Genomic DNA, 18,774 nt, shown 5'->3' on the forward strand with positions numbered 1-18,774 from the left:
TTGGGGACTTCAACGCCCACGTGGGCAATGACAGTGACACCTGGAGGGCCGTGATTGGGAGGAACGGTCCCCCTGATCTGAACCAGAGCTGTGTTCAGTTATTGGACTTCTGTGCTAGTCACAGTTTGTCCATAACGAACACCATGTTCAAGCATAAGGGTGTCCATCAGTGCAAGTGGCACCAGGACACCCTAGGCCGTAGGTCAATGATCAACTTTGTTGTCGTTTCATCTGACCTGCGGCCATATGTCTTGGACACTCGGGTGAAGAGAGGGGCGGAGCTGTCAACTGATCACCACCTGGTGGTGAGTTGGATCCGATGGCGGGGGAGGAAGCTGGACAGACTCGGCATCCCCAAGCGTACTGTAAGGGTCTGCTGGGAACGTCTGGCCGAGTCTCCTGTCAGAGAGATCTTTAACTCCCACCTCCGGTGGATCCAGCTTCAACTGGATCCTGAGGGAGGCTGGAGATATTGAGTCAGAGTGGACCATGTTCTCCACCGCCATTGTCGAAGTGGCCACTTGGAACTGTGACCATAAGGTCTCAGGTGCCTGTCGAGGCGGCAATCCCCGAACCCGGTGGTGGACACCGGAAGTAAGGGATGCCGTCTAGCTGAAGGAGTCCTATCAGGCCTGGTTGGCTTGTGGGACTCCTGAGGCAGCTGACGGGTACCGGCAGGCCAAGCGGAATAAACCAAACTGGTTTAGACCAGATTAACATGTTTTGATGACATGTCAGTCATTTTGTGAGGTGTTGTGACTTTCTTACCTATACAAAAACAGGTTTTATTAACTGTTCTTCAGACAGACTCTCACTGATCTTGTGTTAGTGTGTTTCTGTGTCTTTTTGCATATATCATTTAATAAATTGTTACTTGTGTTTAAGAACATTTTGATCTCTGTCTTACCTTCCTTAGTAAGAGATCTAAACTTTCCATCACAAGAGCAAGTTATATATTTCATGAACATATTCAGGGCATATATGTAAATATATGTTGAGAAAGCCTCTACATACACTGCGATACAGGGTCTAGTGACACTGTGGCACTATCTGGGGGAGGCCCCGAACAGGACCCTACAGGCAGGAAATCAATTCACCCACATTGCCAAGCATCAACCAAAGGGACACCCACCAACCGCGACTACCCTGAATTAGGGCCGAGTACAGCCCAATTGCACAAGTGCGCAACAGAGATCCCAGTGGCAATGAGATCCCACGTGGCAAGACCGCAAGGGTGGACAGTAGGGGTGGAGCCGAACCCGAATATGGTATTCGGAAAGGCACAAATAACGTGGTTTTTACAAATACTTATTTCAAACAAATACTTTGTATTCGGGAACAAGAAAACCGTTATATCAAAAAGCTGCATTTTCTCATGAGATCGCAGTACATGCCCGGATGAGTGAGTGAGTGACGTTCAGTCGGGGGAGGGGAAAAGAATAAAAGCGGAAACTGACACAGGCTGCTCCACACATCTCCATTCTCCACACAGCAACAGAGAGCGCTTGGCTGAGTGAAAAAACTTAACTGCGTCACAATTTTGTTCAATAGATTTTTGTACCTTAACTGGGTTCCAAAGGCAATTTATAACTTTCAGGAAGCGGAGTTTGATCGGGATATTATTTCATTACGCTGCAATCGGGTGAATCAGCCCTAACGCAAAAATACCCGGAATTTTTACGCCTATTTAGAATTTTACTCTAATACAAATACTTTTTCTCCCTTAACAAATACAAATACAGATACAAATACTGGCTGCTTTGCACACCCCTAGTGGACAGTATCTAGTCTTTCTGGTCAGCCTCACGCCCCTGGGCCAGGCTACACTTAATCATAGACCATGCTGTAGAGATGAGTCTGAAAGTTTGCATTTCTGACCTTAATTGGCAACTCATTCCACAGTAGTGGAGCTCTATGAGAAAAGGCCCTGCCTTCGGCTGTTTGTTTAGAGATTCTAGGTACAATTAAAAGGCCTGCATATTGCGATCGTAGGTTACGTGGAGGTTCAAGTATTTGATACACTGACGATTTTGCAGGTTTTCCTACTTACAAAGCATCTAGAGGTCTGTAATTTTTATCATAGGTACACTTCAACTGTGAGAGACGGAATCTAAAACAAAAATCCAGAAAATCACATTGTATGATTTTTTTATTATTAATTTGCATTTTATTGCATGGCATAAGTATTTGATCACCTACCAACCAGTAAGAATTCTGGCTCTCACAGAACTGTTAGTTTTTCTTTAAGAAGCCCTCCTGTTCTCCACTCATTACCTGTATTAACTGCACCTGTTTGAACTTGTTACCTGTATAAAAGACACCTGTCCACACACTCAATCAAACAGACTCCAACCTCTCCACAATGGCCAAGACCAGAGAGCTGTGTAAGGACATCAGGGATAAAATTGTAGACCTGCACAAGGCTGGGATGGGCTACAGGACAATAGGCAAGCAGCTTGCTGAGAAGGCAACAACTGTTGGCGCAATTAGTAGAAAATGGAAGAAGTTCAAGATGACGGTCAATCTCCCTCTGTCTGGGGCTCCATGCAAGATCTCACCTCATGGGGCATCAATTAGCTTTTTGGTCTAAACTCCATTCGCCGTGTTTGGAGGAAGAAGAAGGATGAGTACAACCCCAAGAACACCATCCCAACCGTGAAGCATGGAGGTGGAAACATTCTTTGGGGATGCTTTTCTGCAAAGGGGACAGGACGACTGCAACGTATTGAGGGGAGGATGGACGGGGCCATGTATCGCGAGATCTTGGCCAACAACCTCCTTCCCTCAGTAAGAGCATTGAAGATGGGTCGTGGCTGGGTCTTCCAGCATGACAACGACCCGAAACACACAGCCAGGGCAACTAAGGAGTGGCTCCGTAGGAAGCATCTCAAGGTCCTGGAGTGGCCTAGCCAGTCTCCAGACCTGAACCCAACAGAAAATCTTTGGAGGGAGCTGAAAGTCCGTACTGCCCAGCGACAGTCCCGACACCTGAAGGATCTGGAGAAGGTCTGTATGGAGGAGTGGGCCAAAATCCCTGCTGCAGTGTGTGCAAACCTGATCAAGAACTACAGGAAACGTATGATCTCTGTAATTGCAAACAAAGGTTTCTGTACCAAATATAAAGTTCTGCTTTCCTGATGTATCAAATACTTATGTCATGCAATAAAATGCAAATTAATTACTTAAAAATCATACAATGTGATTTTCTGGATTTTTGTTTTAGATTCTTTTGAAGAGTACCTTTGATAAAAATGACAGATTTCTACATGCTTTGTAAGTGGGAAAACCTGCAAAATCAGCAGTGTATCAAATACTTGTTCTCCCCTCGGTATGTATGGCTGGATCATTTCAGTAAGGTAAGTAGGAGCAAGTCCATTTATTGATTTCTAGGTTAACAATAATAACAAAAATCAGCCCTCAGCGTAAAGAGGCTAGTACATGAGTAATGTTTAAAAAAAAGTTAGGATTCTAGTTAGGATTCTAGCAGCAGTGTGCAGCACTAAATTAGGTTTTGTTTATTGATTTGTCAAGGTAACCGGAAAGAAGAGCATCGCAGTAATCAAATATATGAACTCAATTCCAAAAAAGTTGGGACACTGTACAAATTGTGAGTAAAAAAGGAATGGAATCATTTACAAATCAAACTTATATTTAATTCACAATAGAATATAGATAACATATTCAATGTTGAAAGTGAGACATCTTGTAATGTCATGCCAAATATTGGCTCATTTTGGATATCATGAGAGCTACACATTCCAAAAAAGTTGGGACAGGTAGTAATAAGAGGCCGGAAAAGTTAAATGTACAGATAAGGAACAGCTGGAGGACCAATTTGCAACTTATGTCAATTGGCAACATGATTGGGTATAAAAAGAGCCTCTCAGAGTGGCAGTGTCTCTCAGAAGTCAAGTCGGGCAGAGGATCACCAATTACCCCAATGTTGCGGCGAAAAATAGTGGAGCAATATCAGAAAGGAGTTTCTCAGAGAAAAATTGCAAAGAGTTTGAAGTTATCATCATCTACAGTGCATAATATCATCCAAAGATTCAGAGAATCTTGAACAATCTCTGTGCGGAAGGGTCAAGGCTGGAAAACCATACTGGATGCCCGTGATCTTCAGGCCCTCAGACGGCACTGCATCACATACAGGAATGATACTGTTATGGAAATCACAACATGGGCTCAGGAATACTTCCAGAAAACATTGTCGGTGAACACAATCCACTGTGCCATTCGCCGTTGCTGGCTAAAACTCTAAAGGTCAAAAAAGAAGCCGTATCTAAACAGGATCCAGAAGCGCAGGCGTTTTCTCTGGGCCAAGGATCATTTAAAATGGACTGTGGCAAAGTGGAAAAGTGTTCTGTGGTCAGACGAATCTAAATTTGAAGTTCATTTTGGAAAACTGGGACGCCATGTCATCCGGACTAAAGAGGACAGGAAACACCCAAATTATTATCAGCTCCCAGTTCAGAAGCCTGCATCTCTGATGGTATGGGGTTGCATGAGTGCATGTGGCATGGGCAGCCTACACATCTGGAAAGGCACCATCAATGCTGACAGTTATATCCAAGTTCTAGAACAACATATGCTCCCATCCAGACGTCGTCTCTTTCAGGGAAGACCTTGCATTTTCCAACATGACAATGACAGACCACATACTGCATCAATTACAATGTCATGGCTGCATAGAAGAAGGATCCGGGTACTGAAATGGCCAGCCTGCAGTCCAGGTCTTTCACCCATAGAAAACATTTGGCGCATCATAAAGACCTAACAGCTTCAAAAGCTAAGACCTAAGACAGTTGAGCAACTAGAAGCCTGTATTAGACAAGAATAGGACATTCTGATTCATAAACTTGAGCAACTTGGCCCCTCAGTCCCCAGACATTTGCAGTCTGTTATAAAAAAAAAGGGGATGCCACACAGTGGTAAACATGGCCTTGTCCCATTGGCCTTGATGTGTTGATGCCATGAAATTTAAAATCAACTTATTTTTCCTTGAAGTGATACATTTTCTCAGTTTAAACATTTGATATGTCATCTACACTCACCTAAAGGATTATTAGGAACACCTGTTCAATTTCTCATTAATGCAATTATCAAATCAACCAATCACATGGCAGTTGCTTCAATGCATTTAGGGGTGTGGTCCTGTTCAAGACAATCTCCTGAACTCCAAACTGAATGCCAGAATGGGAGATTTAAGCAATTTTGAGCGTGGCATGGTTGTTGGTGCCAGACGGGCCAGTCTGAGTATTTCACAATCTGCTCAGTTACTGGGATTTTCACGCACAACCATTTCTAGGGTTTACAAAGAATGGTGTGAAAAGGGAAAAACATCCAGTATGTGGCAGTCCTGTGGGCGAAAATGCATTGTTGATGCTAGAGGTCAGAGGAGAATGGGCCGACTGATTCAAGCTGATAGAAGAGCAACTTTGACTGAAATAACCACTCTTTACAACCGAGGTATGCAGCAAAGCATTTGTGAACACGCTCAACCTTGAGGCGGATGGGCTACAACAGCAGAAGACCCCACCGGGTACCATTGGTTTCTTGAACATGACAATGAGTTTACTGTACTGAAATGGCCCCCACAGTCACCAGATCTCAACCCAAAAGAGCATCTTTGGGATGTGGTGGAACGGGAGCTTCGTGCCCTGGATGTGCATCCCACAAATCTCCATCAACTGCAAGATGCTATCCTATCAATATGGACCAACATTTCTAAAGAATGTTTTCAGCACCTTGTTGAATCAATGCCACGGAGAATTAAGGCAGTTCTGAAGGCGAAAGGGGGTCAAACACAGTATTAGTATGGTGTTCCTAATAATCCTTTAGGTGAGTGTATGTTGTATTTTGAATAAAATATTGAAATTTGAAACTTCCACATCATTGCATTCTGTTTTTATTTACATTTTACGCATCACCCCAACATTTTTGGGAACAGGGTTGTAGTATGCAAGTATGAGATTTGAGGTTCAGCAATATAGCAGATGTACCATATATTTCCAGGCCAGTGTCCTAGTGTCACAAAAAACAACAGGGGCACTTTGTAGAGTGAACATTTCTATAAGTAAAGTAACAAAGTAGATATCTAGCACATTTCTTTTGCTGGAAATTCTGTCTGTTCTAACTGCATGCCCTCATTGCAGCTAATGCTGCTAAGCGTTAGTTTGTATTATTATGTATTGTTGAATTCATTAAAACAATCATGGTATTGCACGTCCAGCCTGGGCCAGCCTGAATCAACCTGGACAGGCTGTAGGGTTCGGGGTGAGACAGTTCTTAGTGACTTTTGTGAGCATCTTTAGGTCTGCTTTTGGCCTGAATTTGGTGTGATGACCTGTCCTAGGTAGATTTCCATTGGTCTGGATGTCTGGATCCTTTCCTAGATTCATGGGCATCAATAAGATTTCTAAGGGCCTTGAACATGACTTTTGATCTTGGGATGATGAGTTATCACATACTCATTGGTCATGACCGCATCAGTTAGTTTCCATTGTTATGGAAGGATGGACTTTCCCATGTCATTCATTAATGTTTTTCTGCCATTTTATGTGATGGTAGAACTTTTTCAGCATAAGGAAATTGCATTTCTGTTTATTTAAATGGTTTCAAAGGAACATGATTGTCTGTACTTTCTAATTGTTTGAATGCCTCCTATAGAGCTCCATAAACATACTGTTCTGGGGGTATGTGGTAAAACAGTGGCATAAGTGGAAGTGTTATTTAAAAATAAGTTATTCTATCATCTTTGTGTGAACTAGGAAAGCACCACCAGAACTAGAAGCATCCAATAGAAACCTACACATTTCAATGTTTAAATGTGCAGACAACTGACCGTCTGTTTGTTAAAATGGAAATAAAACTCACTTTTTGTTGTAGAGGGGTTTACGAAGTATTACCATAGCGTTTCAGTCTCCTCTTCAGCTGCTTTTCACCACAAGAGGGTGCTACAAAACCAACTGCTCTTTATGCATCCCACCCTCATGAACAAAAACATACTTGAGTCCATTTGTATTTATGTAAGCCTATTTGTTTTTTAAATCCTTTTTTCTGATGTACTCAGTATGCCTAAGCAAGTTGCTAGTATTAAGCCTTGAATTAGGAAACAACAGCAATGATACAATTGTTGGTTTATATTCTGGAGTCATTGGTAAATGTACATTTGCATTTACATTATTCTTTATATGACAACTGTATATTTTCCAAATATGAATCCAGTTTAAGACCTGGGTACAGTACTATTACAGCCATAATGGATATTGTCAAAACCATGGATGAGAATAACACAGTGTTGCTCTTTTTTTGACCTGTTTTTTTATATAGTGGATTGTTCCATTTTGTGATAAAACTGACTTTACTGGGCTTGGCCATAAACTGCTTATGAATCTGCTTAGACTTTCCTCAGCGACAGATCCAGGCTATTATTACAGGTTTTATTTTTTATTAGATTTAACCTATTTTAATAAAGGGAAATGTAGCCAAACTGACACTCAAACAATGTCTGACCAATGGAGAAGCATCATCCACACTTCCCACTAAAGTCCTCCCACAGGTGTAGGATCAAAACTGCAAACGAAGAACAAGTGTTTCAATCAAAAACAGCTTCAAAAGCAAAAAAAGCACCTCAAGCGTAAGGGGTCAGTCTAGCCAAAATGGAAGGTGGTTGATAGTCAAATTTAACAGATTTAAAGAAATTTTTGATTGAAATGCATTAAGTTTTGCACTGTATTACAAAAGATTTTAGCGGAGCCGGCTAAGAAGAGCGAATGTCTCTTACTGAGTGAGTGACTGACTGGCTGACTGACTGACTGACTACCCCTTGTTAAGTAGCCTAAAATAAAACGGTTCTCGTGGATATTAGGATTTGTTCAGGATAGACAAACACTTCGCTGGCTTCACGATTCTCTCGTCTTTTCACTTGACAAAAAAGTCAGTTATTGTTAGTAATGGCCATTCAAGGTTTCATTATTGTTCTTCTAGCTGTAGGATATTATGCTAGCAGTGCTAACTCAGATTTCCTTTTTCAATATAAAAGCCATCATTGAACTATAACTATGAATATAACTATGAATATAAGTTAATATAGTTAACAATCTTGTCTGTACATTTTATGTTTCATGTCCGTTCCAATTGTTAACTATATTGCCTTATACATTTCAAATATGGCATTTATTGTGATAAAGAAAATCTGAGTGCTGCCAGCATAATATCCTGCTGCAAAAATAACTTGAATGGCCATCACTAGTTATCGTCACATATATTGATAGATACTGTATCTATGTCATTCACAAATGGCTAATTAGCCGTTAAAACGGCCAGTGGCAAAAGAGGATTTTTTTCAGGATAGACAAAAACCTCGCTGGCTACAACCTTGAGTAGATATGTTATGGGAAGCATAAAATGAAACTGTTTACTGTATTGCGACTATTTCTGGTGGATTTTTGAAATTATGTCTCAGGATTTGTTCAGGATAGACAAACACTTTGCTGGCTACACTATTCTCTCGTCTTTTCACTTGACAAAAATGTCCGTTATCATCACCTATATTGATACAGTAATTATTGTATCACTGTCATTCATGAATGGCTAATAAGCTGTTTATGGCTTTTGCCACTGGTGTACTTTTGAAGCCTCGTTTTTGCTTTCGGAACAATTATATTTGATTTAAAAGAAAAAAGTTTTGCTCTCCACAAAAAGACACAAATGTACCTTCATAGCATACAGTAGCTACACTGTGCAGGGCCTGTGTGCAACAAAAACAAATGACCTCTCTATATCCATAGCCTCAGAAAGATTTTTTTCAGCTGAAGGTGTTTACGGCTGAAGGGACTGGTTGCATTACGCTAAGCCAGTTGTTGTACACGGTGCTAACAACCTGTAAAATCGTTATTAGGTTCATTTAGCAGAAATACAGCAGCTAATCACAGGGGAGTAAGGACATGCTCATGTCATGCATGGGAATAGCAAAAAGCACATATTGAATCCATATTTTGAGAAAAGCCAGCACAGAGATCTACAGTACCGGCAACAGCAAATGTTATCCTACTTTTGCGTTCATGCCACATCTATTTCTTTACTATTATCAAACTGTTGGTTTAGTACAACTTTACAATAGCTCACTCACTCATTTGATCATGAACTTCAATTCTGCTATGCTTTGGGGGGGGAATGCTTACTTACTTTTTTTTCCTGACATTTCTTAGTTGCATCTCAGAGCAAAAGAGCTTCCAAAGCATCAGAGGTATCTCATTGTTGAAAGATATCAGAAGCCCAGACCTGAATCCAATTGAACATCTGTGGGGTGATCTGAAGAGGGCTGTGCACAGGAGATGTCCTCACAATCTGACAGATTTGGAGTGCTTTTGCAAAGAAGAGTAGGCAAATATTGCTACATCAAGATGTGCCATGCTAATAGACTCCTACCCAAAAAAGACTGAGGGCTGTAATAAAATCAAAAGGTGCTTGAACAAAGTATTAGTTTAACAGTGTGCACACTTATGCAACCAGGTTTTTGTGAGTTTTCCCCCTCAAAGATTTCAGTTTGTTTTTCAATTGAATCGTTTATGTTATAGGTCATATTAAAGGTGGAAAATATTCTGACATGATTTATCTTTGTCTAATTCTTTTACATCACAAGACACTGGCATTTTAACTGGGGTGTGTAGATTTATATCCACTGTACATCATTTCCCAGGAATCTTAAAACTGGTCTATGAGATTTGATATGAGAAGCAAATACGTTTATTGTGAAAGGACCGTCTTTTGTTCCCTTTATTATTGTGCGGGTTGGTGTAAATAAAACAAACAATGTTCATAACCAATGTTCTAATCCAAATACAGGTTTTCTTGATAAAACAAAATAAATACATAAATAATAAAAAAAATAGGTAACTTAAATTCTTGTCAATTAGAGGCATATGTGGCAGAATCGTAATGGGCAATAACAATATAAAAGGGTTAGATTTTTTTCCTTCTATTCCTGCTCCAGCATTCCATGCATTAATCCCTCTCCCCACTTTAGCCATCCAGACCAGCTGCACCTTATAAAGGGTGAGGAGAGATAGTTACTGACCACAGGTTTAACAGATTGTGTCTGATCCCCCTCATTTCAGCTGCGGGCGGGGCTACAACTGGGTTCTAAGTTACGCCTTCATGTGTTACCGTCACATTATTACAATTAATTAATGAAAATACACTGCTCAAATTTTTTTGGGGAATGCTTAAATCACATCACGGTCTCAATGAATGAAATATATTAAAGATCAAAATCTTTACTGTACAGTCCAAAAATCTAAGTAAACACTTGAAATCGCCGGTTGTTCCAAATTGCCTCAATTTCATCATGGCAACTCATAATGTGACTCAGTAGTGTACATGGCCCCCATGTGCCTGTATGCACTCCCAACAACGTATTGGCATGCTCGTTGAGACGGCGGATGGTTTCCTCTGAGATCTCCCAGACCTGGATCAGGGCTTCAGTGAGCTCCTGGACAGTCTGTGGGACTACTTGGCAGCGTTGGATGCATCGATAGCATCAATGTCTTCGTCATCTAGGAACTGCCTACACACTCTGGTCACATGAGGCCAGGCATTGTCCATCACCAGGAGGAACCCAGGGCCCACTGCACCAGCATAAGGTTGGACGATGGTTCTGAGGATTTCAACCCGGTTCCTAACAGCAGTCAGTGTACCATGTGCTAACACGTGGAGGTCTGTGCAACCCTCCAAGGATATGTCTCCCCAGACCATAACTGACCCACGGCCAAACCTGTCATGCTGGATGATGTTGCAGGCAGCATAATGTTCACCACGCCCTCTCGAGACTCTTTCACGTCTGTCACATGTCCTCAGTGTGAACCTGCTCTCATCTATGAAGAGAACAGGGCACCAATGGCGGACTTGCCAATTCTGGGGTTCTCTGGCAAATGCCAATGGAGCTGCACAGTGCTGGGCTGTGAGCACAGGTCCCACTAGAGGACGTTGGGACCTCATGGAGTCTGATTCCGATAGTTTGGTCAGAAAAATGCACACCAGTAGCCCGCTGGAGGTCATTTTGTAGGGCTCTGGCAGTGCTCCTCCTATTCTTCCTCACACAAAGGAGCAGATACCGGTCCTGCTGCTGGATTGATGCCATTTTATGGTCCTGTCCAGCTCTCTTCGCGTAACGGCCTGTCTCCTGGTATCTCTTCCATTCTCTTGACTGTACTGGGAGTTACAGCAAACCTTCTTGCGACGGCAGTTGAGCTGAAATACCTGTGCAACCTGAATGGGCTTGTACAGCCTCATGTTACTAGTAGTGACAAGGACACTAGCAAAATGCAAAACTACAGAAGTCAGGAAGGATAAGGATAGAGCAATTGTTTGTGGACACCACCTGCAAAACCATTCCCTTTTGGGGGGTTGTCTTACTGTTGCCTCTCCAGTGCACCTGTTGTCACTTTCTTTTGCAACGAAACAGGTGACATTGATTCACAATTGCTTATGCTTCCTAACTGGACAGGTTGATTTCCTTGAAGTTTAATTGACTTGGTGTTATACTATGATGATTTACCTTATTTTTTTTGTGATCAGTGTAAATTCTATACATTGGCTAAAATTATGACTAGAACAATGATAAACATGCCTGAGATGATTTATCATGCATGTGAGTTCAAGGCCGATCCAATTGCTTATTTTCTACGAAGGCTAAGGCAGGCAGGTTTGACAGCAATGAAAGGGCCTGGGCTAGGAGCAAACAATGGGTTCAGACATGGGTGCAACTGCACTGCCTGGCTGTGTCCCACTGTGAGGTTGTGCCTCTAGTTTGGGATACAGTGTTAATGCCAAAGATAGAATAACAGGGCTTCTTAATAGGCATCAAGTTTTCCTATGTAAAGATCAGAGACAAGGTTTGAATATTGCTGTCCTTTCATGGCCCGAAACGCTTTCGAAGCATTTATGGATGTAGCTAGCCTGTTGCCTAGAATATTACATCTAGCCCACATTGTATTACCATATAATAACCATATTTTCACCACAGGGATACCTTTACTTTGCTGTTAAAACAGTTATAGCCACATATACAGCAACTAAACATGCAGTATAGCTTGTGACTAATAAAACAATACTATGTGTGTGTGCATATTTGTTATGAGAGAGAGGCCTTTTCTGTGCCTGTCAGCAGAGGGGCTACAGTTTGCCCTGCCTGACCTCAGCAGTGGGTGCAGGGTCATTTGAATAGGCCTTTAGAAAGCTCTGGTGCAATGGCGTGGCTGCTGACTCAGGGAGCTACAGCGCACCGCCCCTGTCCCCGGTGTGCACCGGCCCAGTCCAGTCCATACAGTAAAGAGAGCATGTCAAGATCCTAGCACACACTAACTGCTCCGCACGCCCCAAGGTTTGGAGAAAAGAAAAAAACTAGGGAGACGAGAGGAGCAAAACATTTCAAATGCAGAGTGGCGTGGCGCTAAATGAGGAACCAAGGTAATGGACGCATCCCTCCCCTCTCATACTTCCCACCCCCACTGTGCCATAGAGACAGAGCTCTTTGCCTACTCTTGGACCACTGCTAGGCATGCTGGCACCATGGGGGGTGAGGGAGGGGGCGAAAGATGGGGTTGGGAGGGGGCTATGTAAAGTTCTGGATCACATGTGGAGTAACCTATGGCCTGGTTGGCCATTGGTTAGAGCGTGTATGTATTTATGCACGTGACCGTGTATGTGTCTGATCGTGTATGGGCCTTAGCATGGGGTCCCATTGTTACAATGCTTGGGTAACCTGATGACTAGGCCTTTCTGGAAAATGTGCTGATATTGTGAGCCCAATGGCTACTGTGGACTACCTGCCTGGATAGATCCTTTAAAGAATGGAAATATGACAAGTCTGTGAGAATTGTCACTCTGAAAGATTTACTCTGTTGGGGATATACTTTGATTGACTTATGATTTCTTAATAGCTGAGCTAGCTGAACATGTTATAACTTTATAATTCACCTGACAGTGGATCACTGCAACGGGTTTGGCTATGACAGTAATGCCTCATTTGAAAATGTATGTGTGCAATGGTCTCTGAGTAAGTGGTTCAGGAGGTTTATGATTATAATGGATTGTGTGTTTGGATTGTGTGAAATGTGAAATTAAGGTAATCAAAAATATGCATCACTTCAGCCTTTTCTTAAGGTAAGCAGTGTCATTATCTGGACTAATGACTTCCCCAGAAAAAAATTCTAGGATAAGGATAAAGTTCTCATTCTAATATCAAGGTATATCTTTAAAACCTCTCTGTGGAGTGATGTTTTAATAATGTATGTTTTTCAGTAGCAAATGTGTTATATACAAATATTGACTTTAAAAGTAGCATAACTTGTGTTAAGCAGATGCTATTTAGCATATTGCTCTAATTAATGACAGAAAAATAACTACCTTTTAACAATCACACTGAAAATAAAATTTGGCAAAGTCTTTTGGCAGAGGAATGTTGATTATAAGTGGTTTTCCAGCAGTTATACAGTAGATGTGGGCCTATCCACGTTAGGTTGTTGGTGCCAGAAAAACTTACAGCACCATATTTAACAAAGAACAGCAGAACAGTATCAACTAAAACATTTGGGACCTAGGTTATTGAGTGTATGTGTTCTTTTAATTTATATTTTACTTTCTGTGTCTTGCTCAGTAAGAAGAATAAGGATGGCCAGACGCGGGAGCAGGACTACTCTTCTGAAAGCCATTACAGAATCGTTTCACCAACATTCCAGTATAAGATGAGCCACCAGCGAGTGGGCAAGTGCATCATCATCAACAACAAGAACTTTGACGAAAAGACAGGTACAGCATCACCTTTTATATTGTCATGGATACGTTGTTGTCTGACACTTTCATATCATTCAGTTATTAACAGATTTATTAATGTGTATTAAGCATAACCACATGTAACACCGAGTTGCAGTACTACACACTTTTAAAACCCTACTAATACCCTACAAATTCTCAATGCAACATATAATAACTACAGTTATGGCATCAGAAAACCTGATGACTGAAAAAGTCATGGCGGAACAAAAAGTATGATTTAGTGCAGAATACAGCTTGCCTATTTTATACAATGTTAGCAAGTAGTAGAGTTGGATCTGTACTTTTTCTTTTATCCCACTTGATATTTAATTGGAGGTACTTGTGATCGGAAAGACATTAAAGTATTCTTCAAACACCTACAACTCATGCCTGTTACTGTGCACATTAGATCACATCTCTGAGAAATATTAACGTGTCTGTTCATATTGTTTCACTTTTGGAAGAAGCAATGTTCTCTCCTACAGTATTTGTAAAAACAAAATGTAATCTTAATTTGTCATTATTTTCTTCTCTTCTTTTTTGCCTGGACAAAAAAAAATGTGGGCACCAAGAATGAACTTAGCTCACACAAAGTTGACAGTGGGCAAACGTGAGCAAACGGACTGATGCAGTGCATGTGTCCCTGGTAGATGAAAGGAAGAGGGAAACCGTGCTTCATGGGAACACGTTTTTATAGCAGAGCTGCTTTTTGTGGCTGAAAAGTTTTATAAATGTTTTTTCCTGAAAACTACATGACCAACAAAGCTAGCTTGCTCGCTAATGTACCGCTTCAGCAGCAAATTAAGGCTCTAATAGAAACATGTTTTGGGGGAAAGATTGTACTTAATGCAATTTAACCAGCAACTGAAGATTGTTCTATTTCGTTTATACTAGGCAGCTAACCAGAGCTAATCTGAGACATAGGTACCACCGTTAACCAGAAGCCTGGCGCCGTCCAGACAAGGTCGTTGCAAAGTTGTCGTTATATAAAAGTTTATATAATAAATAGTGGTAATGCACCTTGTACAAGATCCATAGCTAGCTGCACTTATTATTCAGTTTTCAACAATTAGGTTGTTCTAGCTATCTTATTAGCTGTGTGTCTTGCTACTTTCATTCTGACTTCTATATCAGAATTGTAGGACTTAAGCTGGGAAAATTTTTACTGTTGCTTATATTGTTCATATTGTCTGTCAGGGATGAATGTACGCAATGGCACGGATCGAGACGCAGGCGAGTTGTTTAAGTGCTTTAAGAGCCTGGGCTTTGACGTGTGCATCTACAACGACCAGACGTGTGAGAAGATGGAGCGTCTTCTCAGAGAGGGTGAGTAACACACTATGTAAACATTGTGTTACATAAGTGATATGTTTATTTTTAATACATTTATATTACACCGATTATGGAAGTAAGAAGATCATTAGCATTAGTTATGTAAAAACATATACAGCTCTGGAAAAAAATTCAGAGACCACTCCCGCCTAGCTGAAGTTTGCAAAAGACCATAAGGATTGGACCATAGAGGAACAGAGTAAGGTAATCTTCTCTGACAAGTAAAATGTTCAGCTTTGCCCAACACCTCGTCCTCTAATGGTTAGACGGAGACCTGGAGAGGCCTACAAGCCACAGTGTCTCGCACCCAGTGTGGAATTTGGTGGAGGATCGGTGATGATCTGGGGATGCTTCAGCAAGGCTAGAATCAGGCGGATTTGTCTTTGCGAAGGACGCATGAATCAAGCCAAGTACAAGGTTATCCTTGCAGAACACCTGCTTCCTTCTGCTCTGACAATGTTCCCAACTCTGAGAATAGTTTTTTACTGCAGGACAATGCTCCATGCCACAGACCTGAACCCCATTGAAACCCCATTTGATCCAGAGGAAGATGGATGGTAACAAGCCATCAAACAAAGCTGAGCTACTTGAATGTTTGTGCCAGGAGTGGCATAAAGTCACCCAACAGCAATGTGACAGACTGGTGGAGAGCATGCCAAGACGCATGAAAGCTGTGATTAAAAATCAGGGTTATTCCACCAAATACTGATTTCTGAACTCTTAGTTAAAACATTAGCATTTTGTTGTTTAAAAATGTATATGAATTAGTTTTCTTTGTATTATGTCATGTTTTTTTGTTATTTTGACCAGTTGTTATTTTCTATAAATAAATACTCTAAATGACAATATTTTTATTTGGAATTTGGGAATAATGTTGTCAGTAGTTTATAGAATAAAACAAAACTGCTAATTTTACTCAAACATACCTACTGTATGAATAGTAAAACCAGAGAAACTGATTATTTTGCAGTGGTCTCTTAATTATTTCCAGAGCTGTATTTCAGTCAGTATAATAATTCAAATTAATTCAAAGTGTTGTAAACTTGTACGTTGCAAGTAGAAAATATTTACAGCAAGTCACAAATACATAATGTTACTGTATATAAAAATCGCTGTCAGAAGTATGTGCATATAGTTTCACAAACATGTCAAAATCCAAAAACAAAATGATGTATCATTAACAAAAACAAAGCTTGATTAACAAATTAATGTAAAACGTTTTTTTTATGTTGAACCATGTTTTTGTGAATGTTACAGCATTTGTCACCTGCATTTTACAAATTTGTGACTTGCATTACATTTGTGAGTGGCCTTACGTACTTTTGAGTTGCTCCACATATTTGTGAGGGCCGCTACATATTTGTGAGTTGCGTTACACATTTGTGAGTAAAACATTTTTTGATCATTTTTGTGTGGCCTCTAGATTAGGACCTCTTTAGTTGCTTAGGCTCCAGAAACCCTATATGATGAAAATCTACTTTCAGAATAACACAGAACATAATTACTTGTGTAAATAAAGTTTTGGGTAATAAGTTTGATATATGTTTTACTGAAAGATTAGAAAAGATCCAGATCAGTAAAGTGAGTTGAACTTCATGTCACTACTCAAAAGCAGATGGCACAAACATGTAAGTAAGGTAGATCACAAAAATCTTATATTGGATAAAGCGATTGTATCCACCTATACAGAGTGGTACATTTATATTTTGAATTTACATTTTGTAAGAAAGAAAATTTTATAAAATAATATATAAAATAAACCCTAAGATTTGTGACTGACTGCCCACCCTTCTTAAGGAATGGTACAGTCTTCCTTACAGCAACACTTTTTTTTTAACTTAACGACTACCGAAACGCATTACATGGGTTGAGAGGATGCTTTACCATTTCACCCTGTTACACTTGACTGTGTAGAAAGACTGGCAATATTTAATTAGCTAACTGGGTGATGAAAACCTGAAAGACACCTGCGACCGACTTCCATCCGCCAATGTTCAAAATCAATGTTCATCTTGATCATTGTAAAATGTGACTCACAAATATACAACCCCACTCACAAGTATGTAGCGGCCCTCAGAAATATGGAGAGTAATTCACAAATATGTAAGACCATTCACAAATGCAATGCAAGTCACAAATGTAAATTTCAGTTAGCAAATCCTATAACATTGACAAAAAAATTATAAAAAAAAAACATTACATTTATTTGTTAATCATCCTTTTTTTGTTATTAATGATTCATCATTTGGTTTTTGATTTTGTGAAACCAAATGCATATATTTCTTGACAGTCATTTTCCTTCTAAGTTTGTGACACGTTGCGTAAGTTATGACTCACAATTTACAAGTTTACAACATTTAGATTTTTGATTCGATTTTGATCTCCATTTGTGTTTTCATGTGTCCTAGCCTCGGAGGAGGACCACAGTGAAAGCTCCTGCTTTGCCTGCATCCTGCTGAGTCATGGTGAGGAGGGTATGATCTATGGCACTGACGGAGCCATGCCCATCAAAAACATGACCTCGCTGTTCAGGGGTGACATGTGCAAGAGTTTAGTCGGAAAGCCCAAACTCTTCTTCATCCAGGTGAGGACCAAAACATACCCTGTATGGCAGCTTCATTAAGCTCATGCTTTTCTTCTAAGTTAATGTTTTAAACTTTTCCTAACCCTATGGAAGAGGTAGATGACTAATTACTATGAGGTATCATCAGTTTGAACTGGCTGGCACCAGAATTGAAAAGGTTGTCTAATCCTGGAAGATGAAACTTAAATTTCAGGTCCATTTATTGTTTTCGATGTTGTATTTTGTCACTATGATGTATTTTGTCACTATATAGCCACATTTGTAGAAATTTATTATTTTATTGTTGAAAAATATATTATTGATCTCAACTGCAACTTTTGAAAAATGTTTTTTTATTCACCAGGCTTGTCGGGGTTCAGAGTTTGATGATGGCATACAAACAGATTCTGGGCCTCCCAATGACACCCTGGAAACTGATGCAAATCCCAGGCACAAGATTCCTGTTGAGGCAGATTTCCTTTATGCCTACTCCACTGTGCCAGGTAACACAATTATTTCTAGCTAACCTAGTTTGCCAGCTCCTAAATATAAAATTTTCTAATAGCCTGAGTGAAATCCCTCCTGCTATACCAGTTGATCATGGTATGTACATAATACACATCCTCTATCTAACCTGTTGCTGTGAGCGATAATCTGTGAGGGTTTGTGTGTGCGTGCGTGTGTGCACACTCACCGGAACCTATATTAGGTGCACAATGCTTGTTAAAGGGGCATTTCACCATAGCACAAATACTTAATATACTAATTACTACTTAATTACTGTTTAGTTCCGAATTCATTATGAATATAGATATGACCTCCCCGACAAAATGGCGATTGAAGAATATGATGGTAATATGTAGAAGATGAAAGATACACTTTTGAAACACTAATTATATTTGAAACAGCCATCTGTGATCATGCTCCTGTGCTGTTCTGTGCCTGTTGTAATTACAAGCCAATGCAGAGAATTGCTCTTTCGTGGCTTGGTGCCACTGGCAGTAATGCACCCAAGTAAATACAACAGATATCACTGAAACACCACATTTGCATTTACCACA

The 18,774-nt window shown here is 40.4% G+C and overlaps 1 protein-coding gene across 1 annotated transcript in view; it reads left to right on the top strand.

Annotated features, from left to right (window-relative positions):
- casp7 (caspase 7, apoptosis-related cysteine peptidase) overlaps positions 1 to 18,774 on the top strand; it is a 31,672-nt gene that overhangs the window by 9,591 nt on the left and 3,307 nt on the right. The window contains exons 3-6 of the mRNA XM_010897562.4: positions 13,661 to 13,812; positions 15,016 to 15,144; positions 17,559 to 17,734; positions 18,078 to 18,216. Of these exons, the coding sequence (XP_010895864.1) occupies positions 13,661 to 13,812; positions 15,016 to 15,144; positions 17,559 to 17,734; positions 18,078 to 18,216 (596 nt within the window). The remainder of the gene's footprint in view (positions 1 to 13,660; positions 13,813 to 15,015; positions 15,145 to 17,558; positions 17,735 to 18,077; positions 18,217 to 18,774) is intronic.

Source organism: Esox lucius, chromosome 5 (genome assembly GCF_011004845.1).
Source record: "Esox lucius isolate fEsoLuc1 chromosome 5, fEsoLuc1.pri, whole genome shotgun sequence".
Taxonomy (NCBI): Eukaryota; Metazoa; Chordata; class Actinopteri; order Esociformes; family Esocidae; genus Esox; species Esox lucius.